Source organism: Ctenopharyngodon idella, chromosome 12, assembly GCF_019924925.1.
Source record: "Ctenopharyngodon idella isolate HZGC_01 chromosome 12, HZGC01, whole genome shotgun sequence".
Classification (NCBI taxonomy): Eukaryota; Metazoa; Chordata; class Actinopteri; order Cypriniformes; family Xenocyprididae; genus Ctenopharyngodon; species Ctenopharyngodon idella.
This window is the reverse complement of record NC_067231.1, coordinates 18,143,984-18,161,933: the sequence shown is the minus strand read 5'-3', so window position 1 is coordinate 18,161,933 and position 17,950 is coordinate 18,143,984. Positions and strand designations below refer to the sequence as shown.

Sequence of the window (17,950 nt, the reverse complement as noted above, 5' to 3'; positions counted from 1 at the left end):
GCTTCAGAGTCCAGTGCGACGTGCTTTACGCCACTTCATCTGACACTTTGCATTGTTCTTGGTGATGTGAGGCTTGCATGCAGATGCTCAGGCATGGAAACACATTCCATGAAGCTCACGCTGCACAGTTTTTGCACTGATATTAATGCCAGTGGAAGTTAGGAACTCTTCAGCTATGGAATCAGCAGTGTTGGTGACTTTTACACACCATGTGCATCAGTATTTGGTGACCCCGCTCTGTGACTTTATGTGGTCTTTCACTTCATGGCTAAGTTGCTGCTGTTACTAAAAGCTTCTGCTTTCCAATAATACCACTTACATTTGATTGGGAATATCTAGCAGGGTTGAAATTTCACAAACTGACCTATTGCAAAGTTGGCATCCTATCACAGTACCACACTTGAAATCACTGCGCTCTTTAGAATGACACATTTTTTTCACAAATGTTAGTAAATCCAGACTGCATTGCTAGGTGCTTGATTTGATACACCTGTGGCAATGGGTATGTTTAAAACAACTGAATTCGATGATTGCAGTAAGTTTGGGGAAAAATGTTAAACAGCACAGCTGTTTTCAACATTGATAATAATAAGAAGAAATGTTACCTGAGCACCAAATCAGCATATTAGAATGATTTCTGAAGGATCATGTGACACTGAAGCCTGGAAATTCAGCTTTGCCATCACAGGTATAAGTTACATTTTAAAATATACAGTTGCAAGAAAAAGTATGTGAACCACTTGCAGAATCTCTGAAAATGTGAACAATTTGAACAAAATAAGAGAGATGATACAAAATGCATGTTATTTTTTATTTAGTCCTGTCCTGAGTAGGATATTTTACATAAAAGATGTTTACATATAATCCATAAGACAAAAAAATAGCTGTATTTATTAAAATGACCCAGTTCAAAAGTTTGTGAACCATTGATTCTTAATACTGTGTGGTTACCTGGATGATCCACGACTGTTTTTTTGTTTTGTGATGGTTGTTCATGAGTCGATTGTTTGTTCTGAGCAGCTAAACTGAGCTCTGTTCTTCAGAAAAAAATCTCCAGGTCCCAAAAATTCTTCAGTTTTCCACCATCTTTTGCATATTTGAACCCTTTACAACAGTGACTGAATGATTTTGAGATCCATCTTTTCACACTGAGGACAACTGAGGGACTCAAACACAACTATTAAAAAAGGTTCAAACATTCACTGATGCTTCAGAAGGAAACACGACGCAATAAGAGTCAGGGGGTGAAAACTTTTGAACAGGATGAAGAGGTCCGAATTTTTCTTATTTCGCTTGAATATCATTTTTTTTTTCATTTAGTACTGCCCTTCGGAAGCAACAGAAGATACTTGCATGTTTCCCGGAAGACAAATTAAATACAATTTACCTTGATCTTTAAATTCCAAATGTTTTCACCCCTGGCTCTTAATGCATCATGTTTTTTTCTGGAGCATCAGTGAATGTTTGAACCTTTTTTAATAGTTGTGTTTGAGTCCCTCAGTTGTCCTCAGTGTGAAAAGACGGATCTCAAAATCATTCAGTCACTGTTGTAAAGGGTTCAAATATGCAAAAAATGCTGGAAAACTGAAGAATCTGCAGGACCTGGAGATTTTTTCTGAAGAAAAGAGCTCAGTTTAACTGCTCAGGACAAACAAGAGACTCATGAACAACCATCACAAAACAAAAAAACAGTCGTAGATCAGGACAGTACTAAATAAAAAATAACATGCATTTTTGTATTATCTCCCTTATTTTGTTAAAATTCTTAACATTTTCAAACATAACATTTAACAAAGTTATTTTAAATAATATTTTGCAATATTACTGTTTTTACAGTATTTTTGATTGAATAAATGCAGTCTTGGTGAGCATAAGAGACTTAAGAGAAGAAAAAATTGTCATGTGTTTTGACAAGTACTATACTGTGTGCAGAATTATTAGGCAAGTTGATTTTCTAATCATATTTATCAAAAAAGATATTTAACTCAGACTGAAAAGTAAAAAATTATTAAATGCCCATGAGAAGGATGCAATACTAATGCAATACTAGAAACTGCAAAGTAAAGGCATGACCATTGGACAGTGAAATGCTCATTGGGTCAGACAAAAACAGGTGGAGGAGAAAAGACACATGTTAACTGCAAAACAATTAAGAATTAAGGTGAAGAATTAAATGTGAAACCATCAGGAACCCTTTAGTCTCCAGCACCACCATTTTCCAGAACTGCAACCTACCTGGAGTCTCCAGAAGTGCAAGGTGTCAGGATCTCAGAGACTTAGATTAGGTAAAGAATTCTAAAAAAATGACCCCCACTTAATAAGAATCACTAGCTGAAGTGTTGTGAAATACATGGAGTAGTTTTTTATAGGCTTTATAGATAGACAGATTGAGAGTGACTCTTGAAGGACCAGCACATCCTCTTGTACCACTGTTAGAAGAATTTAATTTCCAGAATCTGGCAGTAAGGTGTGGGAGTTCATTTTTAGTCCATCTTCTATCCTGAAATGTCCATCAGATTCTGAACCATTCAATCCCATTATAAAGCTTGGAAGAGCCATAACTCTGATTGTGTTTGGCTGAAAGAAAGACATGTACACCTAGAATGGCTTGAGGTGAGTAAAATGGGATAATTTTAATTTTTGGGTGAACTATCCCTTTAATAAGAATGGTGACTTTTCCCATCTTGACATCACATGTAGAGTTTCATCAGGTTAGAGACTTCAGTGCAGTTTGGCTGGACCACCAAGGCTGGATAAATATTCAGCTGAAATAGTTTTTTTCTTTTGGACGGTGGAGTGACTAACAACAAATGTTTAAAAATCATTTTAAAATGCTGCTCAAACTCGCAAACATCAGCAGTGTTCTTTTCTGAGGGCCTCAGCGAACTCTTTTGATCTCAGCGTGATGTAGCCACACTCCTCAGCTGCTAAGACCAAACCTGACCACAAGTTTCTGATGTTTATATAAGGCAGTGCCCCTTCATTTACTCTCTAATGAGCTTCTAATCATTTGCACCTGCGCAACAGTGCACCTGATTTTCATTTTAGACATTTGCTGCATGTGGAAAATTGCATTTCTGTTTATTTAAATAGTATAAATGACTGTAAAACCTTACTCAACCCTATATGACCTAACCAAATCTTTCTATTGATTCTGATCCAGCGGAGAATACTTCAGAGAGACTGTGACACAGGGCTGGATGTTAACACTGCCGCACATGTGCTAACAAACATGAACACACACACACACACACATATTATAGACAGATACAAATACCGAATATCTATTACAGTAACATGCTGTTGTTAATGTTGCTGATATTTGTAATAGCATCTTCCTTTGGAGACTGTAAGAAAAGACATAAACAGAATCACTGCTGTAACATGAGCGCATAAATTGGAGGTTTATGCTGAGGGTTGAATTATTGAAGCTACATGACCGCTATATCAGCTTTTTGTCCAAATTAAACATTATCAGATAACTGCCCCTACACTGCAAAAAAAAAAAAAGAAAAAGAAAAAATCCTTTTCAGTATTTTTCTTTTAAATTTCTTCAACAAAAAAGCTCATTAAAAGGTGGAATTGGTTAAAAAAAAATGCAAAAATAATTTAATAATCTCATATTATCATTATTAATTTAATTCACAAAAGGGCATTAAAAATATTAATATTTAACACATTTTGTCCACACAAGGTAAATTAGTTTTTTTTTTAAATCATATATCTTAAATCATTATTTATGGAGGCGCATATTGTTCAGGTCAAATTAAGTATTTATGTTGCAAAAGTTCTTGATATTTTGTACTTCATGCACTCTAAAAAAAATAAAAAATAACCCAAGTTGGGATAAAAAATGGACAAACCCAGCGGTTGGGTTAAATGTTTGACCAACCTAGTTGTATTTAACTCAACTATTGTTTAAAAATTACTATATTGTTCACTTAAAATGAACCCAAAATAGGTTGGAAATTAACATGTATTAATGTTTAATAAATAAACATTTATTAATATGTTTAATAAATATATATTTATTAATAAGTTTAATAAATAATAATTAAATAATAAACCTTTATTAAATTGCTTATTAATAAATGTTCACCTTTTGATTATTACTGTTGCCTCTAGTAATTATGTCTGATTTTTAATTTCCGACCTTTTTTTTTTTTTTTTTTTTTTCATTTTAAGCCAGCCATAGTAATTTTTAAACAATAGTTGAGTTAAATAAAACTGCCCAGCAGGTTGGGTCAAATATTTAACCCAACGTGGCTTGTTTTTAAGCCAGCATTTTTTTAGTGTGTGATAAAAAAACCCCTTTCTATTCAATTTTTTTTTTTTTTTTTTTTTTTGTGGAAAATTGTTTCAAAATCTATGAAAGCAGTATGAATACTTTCATTTTAAACTAGATTTTCCCCCCTTCCTTTTTTATCATCTCAGACATCTTTATTTGTCATTGACAAATATATTTTGAAATGAAAAACAGCATGAGACACCCTGGTTATTGTGTTAGGTGAACATTCTCAGGTGAAATGAAGACACAGATGACCTTTGGTGATGATGTTGAAAGCATGCTCTAGCTAGCACATAATGATTTAATTAGAATCCCCCACAGAAAGAGTATATCATGCAGCCAGTGCTTTTAAATAGCAAATGTGAGCCCAAAACCAAATTCAAGAGGTGATCTGTTGTCTTGCTCTCCCTCACACACACACACACACACACACTTACTCTAAGCCAGATGGCTCAGGGTACAAAAATCAATTAGATCACCTCAGGAGCAGAGGGAATTCATCTCAGCCGACCCCAGCAGCCCCTCCTCAGGTCTGAGTACAGGAGGACTGAGGCTCCCCTTCTGCCTCATCACCTCAGCTCTAATCTACTTCTCTCCGCTGCATATACACACTAACTTCATTAGACGAGTGGGGGGAGAGGGAGAGGTAGAAATAGGGCACGGTGAATATCTTGAACTGCATGAATCACCAGAGCTCCTCTAAACATAACTGAATTGCGAGAGCATACTTGAGAGCGGGAGAGAGAAGAAGAGAGAGCTGTAAGGAACATCAAAATGGATTTATTTTGCATTGGCAAACCTTGCCAGCTCTGCTTTGGAGGAGAGGAGCAGAGAAGGAGGGAAGAGAATGTGTAGGTGGATTCTGGGAGAAGGATAATGTGCAATAAAAAGAAATAAGCTGACAGCAAGAATTAAGACTGTGGAAGGGCTTAAAAACATGATCTTCATTACACCCTAGTGTTCACATTACAACATTACATCGGGATGAATTCATGACGGCAGTTTGTTTGACACAGACTTATGAAACTTAATGAAAAATCGGGGTAGAATGAGCTAATTAGTCTGCAGGTATTAAATTAAAGGGATGGTTCAGCTAAAATTATTTCATCATTCTGAATTAGTTCAATATGACTTTTCTTTCGTGGTACACAAAGTCATAAATTTTTCATATTAATGTCCTGCATGCTCTTGTACAAGAAATTACACTGAACACGGGCACAAAATCACTGTGAAAGTGGTCCATTCGACTTTTTTTTTTCTATATTACAAATCTTATGAAGTCATACGATAGCTTTGTGAGACGAACAGACCTTAATGTAGACCTGCTCTTCTTCGATCTCCTCCTGTGAGGTTTTAACGGCTGCGATTCGTTGAGTTGACAAATCAGTCCGACTCGTATATGAATAGTTTACACCGCCTTTGTGAAACGGTTCAACCGATTGATTGAAAAGAATCGATTCAAAAGAACAATTCTTTCAGGAATCGGACATGGCTACTTCTTTCATGAGCGCACCAAGAGCACAGGGCGGATGTGACGATTGTCTGTTTCTCCATAGTCTTCAGAAGGCATGTAATGAAACAACACACAAGTCATGTAACTTTATGATGCCTTTAAATAGTGATTTTGTGTAATTTCGGAAATTGACAACCCCAGTCCTTATTCGCTTTCATTAGTCCCCAAATGATTTCTTAAAAAATTCAGTTTTTGTGTTTCATGTAAGTTTTTTATTATTATTATTTACTGCATTCAAACTTTATTAAAATATTGCAGGCTAACGTATGTGAAAAACAAAAAGCAAAAAAAAAAAAAAATTTTTTTTAAATAAGTATAAACACACACATTATATATATATATATATATATATATATATATATATATATATACACACACACATTGCAATTTTTATATACATTTTATATAGGCTAATACATACACACTGCCCAGCCAAAAAAAAAAAAAAAAAAAAAAAGTTTGGATTTTAATAGGCAAATACTTAAGTGTGTATGAATGGATCATTATTACAGTGATTATTATGTTTCTAGCATGTTGTTTGGCAACGATTCTTTTAACCCTGACAGATGGAGCGTGTAGCTTTTCATTTCTTAAACAACCATGTAGATAGACGTATAATGGTGATATTCCAGGATGACAATGTCAAGATTCATCAGGCTCAAAGTGTGAAAGAATGGTTGGGAGGGAGCATGAAGAATAATTTTCACACATGAATTGGCACCTCTGAGCCCTGACCTTAAATTCATTGAAAGTCTTTGGGATGTGCTGGAGTAGACTTTACAGAGTGCTTGACGCTTGCATTGTCAATACAAGATCTTGACCAAAAATGTATGCACATCTTGATGGAAATAAATGTTGTGATGTTATTTCCATCAAGAGGTGCATCAATTTTTGGTCAAGATCTTGTATTGACAATGCAAGAGGTGAGCACTCTGTAAAGTCTACTCCAGCACATCCCAAAGACCTGATGAATCTTGACATTGTCATACTGGAATATCGCCATGATACGTCTATCTACATGGTTGTTTAAGAAATGAAAAGCTACACACTCCATCTGTCTGGGTTAAAAGAACTGTTGCCAAACATAAAACATGTTAGAAATATAATCATCACTGTAATAATGATCAATTCATAGATTCTTAAGTATTTGCCTAAATCCAAACAGTGACTTTTTTTGGCCGGGCAGTGTATATAAGGAAGAATGGTGATTAAAAAATTACATGCGTTTCAGACAGCTATTAAAGACCAGTGAAAGATGGGAGAAGTATATAAAAACAGTCACGTCCCATTCAATGTCAATGGTGGTTACGGCCCTGTTTAAGGATGAAAATTCCAAAGGGAAAAGACTGCATGTATGAGTAGACAGCATCCTAATTGATGTTTAACATTACATGCCTGTATCTCTCGAGCTGCTGTTATCTTCTCAGCAAAACTGCACTGTAAAGAGGGTGTTGCACCTCAGATCATAAATCATCAAGAGTAACGTGTGAAGAGACTGTGTGTGTGTTCTTGTTAGGATAAGTGTGTGAGTTAAACTCACGGGAGCAGCAGTCATAACACCAGCACGAACACCCCTCATTTATCACACACATGCTCGCGCATCAAGCCTATGATTTCATAGGCCTTAATTAAAAAGGCACACAGCACTATTTATAAGTGTGATCGTCACTTAGTAGCACTAATAAGGACGTTAGCTTAAGAAACACATATTATTAAGCCTTAGGAGTAGCAGGGGCTCTGCTAGTAGGCACACATGCTAATAAGCTGCTGACGGGGTCTAACACCACTCCACGGGCCTGAACAGGATTAATCAGCCTGTAAAGAGACCCACCACACGGCTTCCTGCAAGGACACTGAGGCTAAATCAGCAGTTGGAGACAAACTAATTAACGGGTAGAGAGAGACCAAATCACTAGAGACTAGTGAAGAGGGGCATTGCTTTTAAATTACTGTCAGTCTTATTCACAAGATGCCTAGCTTAGAGGGTTTCAGACTGTCTATACCCAGGATGTGTTTAAGCTGATGTATGTTAAATTTTAAAGCTGTAGTGCTCTTTGCTTCTCATTTAACTTTCGAATACAACTCCTGTCTACACTTTTCTTTGTGTAAGACTTCTCTGTCCTATTAAAAGCTGGCAAGCATATATCATTTTACAAAATGGTGTCATTTGTGTCCCTCATATACATAGCCTAAAAATGAATAGTTGATGCCAGCTTAATTTTTCTAAACAAATAAGCAAAACTTATTTTAAATGATTTAAATAATTTTGTTAACATGAACTAATAATGAACTGCACTTATACAGCATTTATTAATCTTTGTTAATGTTAATTTCAACATTTACTAATACATTATTAAAGTCTTGTTAACATAAGTTAATGCACTGTGATCTAACTTCAACAAACAATAAACAATACTCTCAAATATATTTCCATTAACTAACATTAACGAAGATTAGTAAACAGTAACAAATGTATTGCTCATGGTTAGTTCATATTAGTTAATACATTAACTAATGTTTAACTAATGAACCTTATTGTAAGTGTTACCATAATTTTAAATATTTAAAAATTACAATAATTTAATTTGTTCATTAGGATGCCTTTTTAGCAAATATGCACATTTTAATGTGAACAAATGGGATATATGGGAATAAACACCAGCATTTTTTTTTTTCTTTTTCTTTTTTTTTTAATTTTAGTTTACATTAATTAAAAAGACTTCTTAATAGGCCTAGTTGTGCATCAACAATTTTACCCTCTTTCCAGTGTTTCCCTCTCTTAAAGTAATGAACCATTCCGTAAAATATTTTTTTTTGTTTAGTAAACAATCGATAACTGAAATATGGATATTTGCAGAAATAGTGTTAATTTTTCTAAGGGACTGTTTAAACGACACAGTTTTCAAAAAAAAAAAAAAAATGAAAGCTTTATGCGTTTTGGCCGTTCATTTCCTCGAAAACGGCATTTTGAGGACCTGAAAACGCAAACATTTGTTTGTAGTTTTTGAAAATTATACTTTTATTATCTCTGTGTAAACTACAAAAACGTGAATTTGTGAAAACTCTGTCATGCGCATGCGTATTAAATGTTCAGGCTGTAGGCGTGTGTTTCTTAAAGTGACATCGCCAACCACTGGCCTGGCATGAATAATACATTTTTTAGTAGTTTTCGCGGATCCGCGTGAACGTGATTGTTTTGATAACGTTGCCGTCTGTACGCGAAAAATGCAAAGAAAAAAAAATCTGCTTTTAGTACTTCGTTGTCATGTAAACCTAGAAGTACCATATAATTTTTAAGCCTTGTCAGCCCTTTTACCTTTCATAAAAGGATAGTTCACCCAAAAATGAAAATTATCCCATGATTTACTCACCCTCAAGCCATCCTAGATATATATGTCTATCTTCTTTCAGACAAACACAGTCGGAGATATATTTAAAAATATCCTTAGTCCTCCAAGTTTCATAATGCTTGTGAATGGGGGGCTGCATTTTGAAGCCAAAAATAATGCATCCATCCATAAAAAAAGTAATCCATATGACTCCAGGGGGTTAATAAAGGTCTTCTGAAGCAAAGCTATGCAATTTCGTAAGAAAAATATCCATATTTAAAACTTGACAAATTCAAATAACTAGCTTCCGGCAGACGACCATACGCAGAATGTGCAAGTCGATTTGCGTCGGAAAAGTATCCTTTGACCTGACACACAATGTAATGACGAACGCGGAGGCGCAGAGGATAGAGCAAAAAAAATCACGGGTCATGGATTATAATTCTAAAATGATAATTTTAAAGAGAAATGTCGGAGTATTTCGATATAAGAGGAGCTTTAATTTGTTGCACAGCCCTATTTGTTTAAGAGGCGTTTAAGCTTACAATACTACAATATCCTGCGTCACACATCGCGTCAGTGGGTTGCTCATTTGCCGCAAGTTGACCTGCGCACTCTGCGTATGGTCGTCCGCCGGAAGCTAGTTATTTGAATTTATAAAGTTTTAAATATGGATATTTTTCTTAAAAAAAATAAAAAAAACGCATCGCTTTGCTTCAGAAGACCTTTATTAACCTCCTTTTTTTATGGATGGATGCATTATTTTTGGCTTCAAAATGCAGCCCCCCATTCACAAATATTATAAACCTTAGAGAACTAAGTTTATTTTTAAATATATCTCTGACTGTGTTCGTCTGAAAGAAGAAAGACATATACAACTAGGATGGTTTGAGGGTGAGTAAATCATGAGATAATTTTCGGATGAACTATCCCTTTAAGGCCTCATATCTCAAAGTAATTATTTAATCATTATGGCACAGTGCATATGTGACAACTTTAATATTATTTATCTGTTAGAATGTTTAAAATCTTCCAAAAACTAAAAAGGAACTCCTTGTCTGGCACTCTGGAAGAAGCAGCCATTTCTTATAATGACCAGCATATTCAGCCACTCTCCAGCCTCATGCTGGAGCTACTCTATAAAACTCTGGGCAGGGTTCTTCAGGTGTTCTCTTCTGCAGAATTTACAAGCTCTTAATGCTGGGTCAGATGATGGAGTACGGATAAACCAATCAGGCTTCACCTAGGATGAGAAAATGGACATGCAGAAGGGTCCATTATCTGTCAGGCTCGTATGATACAGCAGCTCTATATTTACGGCCTACTTAATGGGGTTGATTGTATTAGTGCACAAGGAGGGGGAATGGCCCTATCACAGACATAGTATTTCCAGCTTTGTGCAATTACCTTATGTAAATCCCGCATGCAGGCGTCTATTTAAAATGCATTGAATTTCCCAATGCAAAACCATCAAGTCCAACCATGCGAACTTCATTAATACCAAAGCATGGGCAGATAACATTTGAAGCACTCCTATGATTACTTTAGCCAATGCCCGTGTGCATTTGAGGTTTATTTTAAAGGATACTTGAGATGGTATTTGCAAAGACTTGCTAAATGGAGCATTTAAGCACAGGAGCCTCAGGAGTGTCTTAAGTGAGGAATAAGCACAACTTTACATGAAAGTACCATCAATATTTACACAATTGCCTTATAAAAGCCAATTAAGGAGAGGAAATGGATTTCAGCATAATGTTTGTGCTGTATTCGGCATGGTTTACATCTCTGTGCAAAATTTGCATTAATGGTCAATAATTTCGCACAAGAAACATCTTGAACCCTAATAATACCACATTCTACTACACTTAATGCTTAAAGTAACACAGCAGACGGATGCTTAGATGCTAGGACATTCCTATAAATGTCATTCAGGCTGCATGCATAAAGATTTACAGCCCGCAAATACAGTTTACATTTATATGTAGCCCTGTAAAAGTAGTTACCATGTCAAATAAAATGATTTCATCTGCCCGCCCCATACATGAAAATTACAAGTTGTTTTGCTGTTAAAAATGAATGTGATTGGATTTTAGAAAATTTGGCTTTTTTCTTTTTCCTCTTGATCTGATAGCCTCATTCAGCTGAGTTTAACTACAGCGCATTAATAATTCTTATCAGAGCAGTTGCACAATGCAGCAAATGTGTGAATTTGTTCCATGTGTGTTTTAATGAACACAATTACTCAGTTTAGTTGGGGCTCCAAAACAGAGATATGAAAATGGATCCCAGAAGAAGCGAATTCAGAGAAGACTCAATTATCGTTTATGAAAGTCTTCAGTCATATACATGTTTTAGACACACAAACATATTCTTGGTCTCTCATGCTGATCAGGTGGCAAGATGCAGCAACATAGAAAATGATAGACATAGAATGGAAAAAAAGAGGAGTCAAAGTCATGAATGTTTTATGGGTCATAATGGCTTGCTCATATTTCCTCACCACACTTTGGCCTCCACGGACACACAAGACCAGGGGCTTTCCTGGCACCTCTGCCCTACAGACACGCAGCAGCATATGGTGTGCAATTCAGACACCTCTAGGGCCCTGGCTGCAGCAGAGTGTGGTCAGAGCTATGAATTATGGATATGAGCTAATTGTTTTCTCATTTGGAAAGTCTAGCTCTTTTTAAGTAGCATAGCTCATGGTTTCTAGTAGGTGTTTGATTTGATCACCACCCAGTCTCGATTCTGTCATTTTCCATGTCACTTTTTCACTGATTCAAGGTGGTCCTGTTTAGAAAAACAGAGTGGGTTATATAAAGCTAACTTAGAAACATAAATTTAAGCTTTAATGAGATGAATATTTTGCTAAAGTTTTAAATCAAACTAATTACTACAGTGTTTTATTGAAGCTACTAAAGAAAGGGTTTAAATCGCAGAAAAGCTCAGCATAATCTCAAATAAACAGTATTTATTTTTGTATTATAAATCACTGTATTAAAAGGAAAAAAACGGTAAATAGTTCCCGGCGTCATTTCATATTATCAGTTTCTGAAACATTGAGATGAATGGAGACACATGAACAATGAAAATAAACACTAGACTAATAACTCAGGCATTATCACTTTAATATTATCCATGAGTTTTTGTCTTTAATTAGGATTAGACATCAATTTCAGAAATAGCAGTTAGTGTGAAAATTACATTCAAAATGTGCAGTTCACAATGCGTGATGACGTCACCCCTCCCTCGTCCCACCTATCACTCATTTCCTTCATCCGTACATCAACAATATTAGATATTTTCACTTGTTATTGACACAACTTCAAGCCATCACACTTCAACGATTATTGGTATTTTTCTTTTTTTTGTACAACAGGGTTCAAGCTCTTGTTGAAGTAATCTGTACATATGATCTATGAATTTTGTTAAAAACAAGACAAAAGGCAGCGTTTACCATGCGTACCTTCAGTTAAACACTAGCTGCAGTACTATTTCCAGTACCATCCTGTCAATTAGTTATCAAGCTGCTTTCCATCCAGGGGCAGAGCAGGAAACCGGAGATGAATATTTCGGTATTGATTTGAAACCGTGTAAGGCCTAAATGCCGATATAAGCATCTCACCTTTCATTTCCAGTAAGCCTAGAGAGTTACGAAGGCGAGTTACGAACTCTCGGACTGTTTTTGAGAGGTCTTGCTTTTAAACTACACAACACATCAGGTTCACATCTGGAAATCAACCTGCTTCTCTGCATACTTTTACACAATTCGGCACAACACAGTCCATTTATTCCAAGGAAACAACACAGATTTGACCTCAAGCACGTGAAAATCCTGATATTTCATTAAAGGGAGGGTCATTTTGTTAAAAAGGGGTTTCTTTGTTGGATAACACAAAAGAGACAGTGTGATGAGCATGTCTGTTATCCAGTAGCGTGACGTCCTGAAGCAAGAGGCACCTGGCCTTTCCAGTAAACTTTAGAGAGATGCAGATGGAGGGCAAACATGGGTGGATATGGAGAAAACACTCTTGAGATTTTTCTCTGAGCTTTTCCCATTTGAAACAGGATTCATGCCCTAATACTGATTATTAATCATTGTCCATTTTAATCGACCCCATTATCTGTCAGTCAGTAGTCATTGTCAAATAATACTGTCTCCTAATACAGTGCACTTTCAGCTTATTCCACAGGAAAAAAATGAAGAAAACAAAAACTCTGAGTCTGCGAGAGCCCAGATACAAGTCAGACACTTGTCTGAATGAATGAAACCCCAAAAATCAGTTTTAATTTCAAACATTTCACTGCAAAAAACTCAATCTGGTGAGACTTGAAAGTGTCTGCTCAGTCAGTTTTCATTCTAGTCGTCAATACTGGCTAAGATAAAGTCCATTCCAGTGCCCAACTTAGGAAAATATTCCGATTTCCCAAAAAAAAGAGTGCATAATGGAAACTAATGACCATCCATAATTGTCCAAAAGTCCATCCAGCTTATTCTAAGCCAAGGAATGATGATCCAAATGGGAAAAAAAGAAAATTTCGTAGATCCTCAAAAAACATTAAGTGCATAAATACCCTTCCTGTATTCATTTTCTTTGCTTATATCCAGTCATAAGTCACAGTAAATCCACTCACGTTTGTTTATATACACTTTTAAGCTTGGTCCACAGCAGTGGTACGCGTTTGTGCGATGGATATGAGATGTTAAACTTCTGGCATTGTGTTCTCTGGATTGATTCTCATGTTCTACCTCCCAAAAATGTTCTCATACTCTAGAAGGATGAGTTCTACAATCTGGTTCTGATAGACCATATGAACCGCCATATTGCCCGTCTCGATCTCCGGCCGCAGCAAGGTTGGGCCGAACACGATAGCCACGCTCTGGGTCGTCATCCTGTTCACCTCGCCGTGATCTATCACTCTGAAAAACAGAGAGAGCGTCTGAGACACTTGTCTTGCTTTCCTGTAAATTGGTTAAAAATGTAACCATCATCAACAGCAGAGCGTCATTTTGTCTAGCTTTAGTTTGTCTGACAAAGAAATCATGAAAGGTGAATTTGTGGCAGGTAAATGCATTTCTGTTTTCTTAACCACAGGCAAACCAATCTACTCCACATTAAAATGACAAATCCTCCCAACGCCAGAGATTTTACTTTTTAATATAAATGTTTGGGTATTGTGCTTAAATTACATAAATATAGATGCCTTTTCCCTGCAACAGCAAAATGTCAGACCGTAATTTTTCGGGAACGCTATGTCTCCATCCTCCATTTTGAGTTACAGTGGACTGAGAGCCATTTAAATGCAAATGGAGGCAAAGGCAAATGTCATTGTGCGTGTTTGATATAGCAATTACGATTGAGACTCAATGCGGTCTCAAATTACATTCAGAATTACACAGTAAGGCACATCATACGACAACAAGAGGAAAATGATTCACTCTATATGTACAGTGAAAATGGAGTTCTTTGTTTATTTCCCACTTCATTTTAACTTTGAGTTGTTTTAAAGAAGCTAGAAGAAGAATACTAAAGGTGTGAAGGTGATGTTCCTACAAAAAGCATCTTCTTACAATGATGTGCAAGAACAGACACGTCTAAATATAGTGTTGTCATTTCAGATTTACAAAAGATAATGGGAATCTCTAAGAGAGGGAACAAGGGACACTTTGACTGCTGTCCTTCACAAGGCTAAGAGCAAAATTAGAGTTGAAATACAGAAGAAAAGAACACACCTCACTAGACTGAACGAGACAACTCCCTAAAGAAAGCCCAGAGTGATTAAAGATTCATGTGACTCTCACCTGCCACGGAAGAAGCAGCTTTATAGCTCATGATTATTTTAAGGTTTGGAATGGATGTGATAACAGAGGTAGAGTTAACAATTTATAGTTATAAAAAGTTGCTTCATAAACCTAAATCAACAAGAAAGATAAAAGAGTAGTTTTAGTAATGGATTAAAGACTGGATTGCTGGAAAATCTTCTTTCAGGTAAAAACATAAGTTTCTTTTTAAAGGGAGAAATGAAGTTTTATTCAGCAATGATGCATTAAGTTCATCAAAAGTGACAGTAAAGACATTAAAGGGATAGTTCACCCAAAAATAAAAATTCTGTCATCATTTACTTCCCCTCAAGTTGTTCCAAACCTGTATACATTTCTTTGTTCCGCTGTACACAAATGGAAGATATTTAGAAGAATGTTTGTAATGAAGCAGATCTCGCCCCCCATTAACTACCATAGTAGGAAAAAAAATACTATGGTAGTCAATGGGGGGCGAGACCTGTTTGGTTACAAACATTCTTCCAAATATCTTCAAATATCAGGTTTGGAACAACTTGAGGGTGAGTAAATGATGACAGAATTTTCATTTTTGGGTGGACAATATAAGTAGTACAACTGTTTTCAACATTGAATGTGATATCTTGTGACAGAAAGCATTTTATTTTTAATCGTAAGATTATATATAAAAACAATTAATAATAATTTCATAAAACTGTTAAATATAATCTTTATTAAATCTAAAAATGATGTATTGATGTATATATATTATATTATAAATGTTGTGACACCTAAATTCACTTTAAAACTATTGATTTTAGTTTTTAGTGTTTTTGTTTTATTTATTTAGGCAAAATAGTGTATAAATTTAGTATCAGCTAGAATTTTAATATCATGCAATATGCATTCCTAGTAACAACAAAGTAAGTGAATGTGTTAAATGTCAATCAGTCTGTTCCTGTCTAAACCTTTGGTCTTTGCCAAAATGAGCTGCAAATCATGCTGATAGTAAACACTAGACCACATCTATGGAGCCTGGAGCATCAGCAACATAACAGTTGCGTTCTCCACATCTGCCGTTTCCTGTGAAGCTCCCAAGGTTGATGTCACAGTCAAGAACTGTTTACACAGGCCGTTAACTAATTGAATTACATTCCTACTGCATCACAATTGCAGACAGCCACGCCTGGATTAACTACAGCACCTCACACTTTCCTCCATACAGCCCTTCATGTTCTCTCTCCGTCACTGTCTTTTGCTCGCTATATTTCTCAAGACTCTCTTTCTCTTTCTGTGGCTCATGCATCACACCCCAGTGCCAATGGCAATGCATCAGTAGGATGTGGTGTAGACCCTCCCTCCAGTCTCTCCTGCTCCGCATGTGTCTCTCTCTCTCTCATAATGATGTAGTTGGCTAGTCTCCAGGTCTGTCCCAGTAATGGATACAGTGAGATAACTCGATAGAGGCTTGCTGTGCAGAGCATGGACCACACCCTCCTCACCTCCAACAATCACACACACCAACATGGCCCCAAATCAATAATGAATGATGATGGTTTGGAAAGGAAGGCTTATTAACTCAAAATGACAAATCAAGCCATGCAATAAATGGCCCAGTGCATAATACACAAATGTTCCATTAAAAACAATGACCGGAGCGGTTTCTTACCTTTTTAGGTGTTTGAATAACACTTTCATTGTTTCCTGATTGGGTTTTGGCAACTGTTTGATCAAGTCTTTTATGGATTGGACTCGCTGCTTGTAATCTGAGTGTTCTGAAAATCAAGCAAAATGGAAAAAAAAAAAAAAAAAAAAACAGGATTAGGATACTGTTGAGATGCTCCGGATAATCCAGCTGTGGAAACTATAAAAACTATTCCCAAGTCAAACTGCTCCCTCTTGTGGTTGATGCTTTATTAGTTTTCTGGGGTGTTTAATGATAAAATCAATGTCCATGTTTTTCCCTTATTAAAAAGAGCATCTAAAGATCACTTTGTACACTACTGTTCACAAGTCTGGGATCAGAAAGATATATATTTTTAAAGAAATTAATACTTTTATTCAGCAAGGATGCATTAAATTGATCAAAAGTGACAGTACTGAAAAAAGTATCACAGTTTCCACCAAAATATTACACAGCATTTGTTTTCAACATTCATAATAATAAGAAATGTTTCTTGAGCAGCAAATCAGCATATTAGAATGATTTCTGAAGGATAATGTGACACTGAAGACTGGAGTAATGATGCTAAAAATTCAGCTTTGCCGTCACAGGAATAAATTACATTTTTAAATACATTAAAAAAGGTTATTTTAAACTGAAATATTTTAAAATGAAAATATTTATTACATTTTTCACTGTATTTTTGATCAAGTAAAATTCAGCATTGGTGAACATAAGAGACTTGCTGACCCCAAACATCAGAACAGTATCATACTTCAGTAGAAGCAAGAACATTTGACTGTTTGTACAAAGGAGCTCAAGAAATGGTGAAGAATCTTTCATATTTCATCTTCATCATTTTTCATGTTTCTTATTTTTATTTTACAATTCAAGTTTATTTAGGTTTAAACTTGAGTTTAATCCCAGGATCCCAGATCTCTGGACCCCACTGTATATTTTAAATTAAAAAGTGAAAAGAAGAATTAAAGGGTTAGTTCACCCAAAAATGAAATTTCTGTCATTAATTACTCGCCCTCATGTTGTCCCAAACCCATAAGACCTTTGTTTGTCTTCAGAACACAAATGAAGATATTTTTGATGAAATCCGAGGATATCTGATCCACACATAAGCAGCAATGACACTGCATCTTTTGAGGTCCAGAAAGGTATTAAAAGACATCGATAAAACGGTCAACGTGACTACAGTGGTTCAACCTTAATGTTACGAAGTGACGAGAATACATTTTGTGTGCAAAAACAAAACAAAATACTGACTTTTTCAACAATATCTAGTAATGGGCGATTTCAAAACACTGCTTCATGAAGCTTCAAAGCTTTATGAATCTTTTGTTTCAAATCAGTGGTTCAGAGCGTGTAT

At 35.8% G+C, this 17,950-nt stretch overlaps 1 protein-coding gene across 12 annotated transcripts in view; it reads right to left on the bottom strand.

Annotated features, from left to right (window-relative positions):
• Positions 1-12,241: 12,241 nt before the first annotated feature.
• The window catches only part of arhgap12b (Rho GTPase activating protein 12b), a 58,147-nt gene continuing 52,438 nt past the window's right edge, over positions 12,242-17,950 (bottom strand). For all 12 annotated transcript variants that reach the window (XM_051913851.1, XM_051913853.1, XM_051913852.1 and 9 more), the window contains 2 exons: positions 16,579-16,684; positions 12,242-14,051 (listed from right to left, as the gene is read on the bottom strand). In XM_051913851.1, the coding sequence (XP_051769811.1) occupies positions 13,877-14,051; positions 16,579-16,684 (281 nt within the window). In that variant the 3' untranslated portion in view covers positions 12,242-13,876. The remainder of the gene's footprint in view (positions 14,052-16,578; positions 16,685-17,950) is intronic.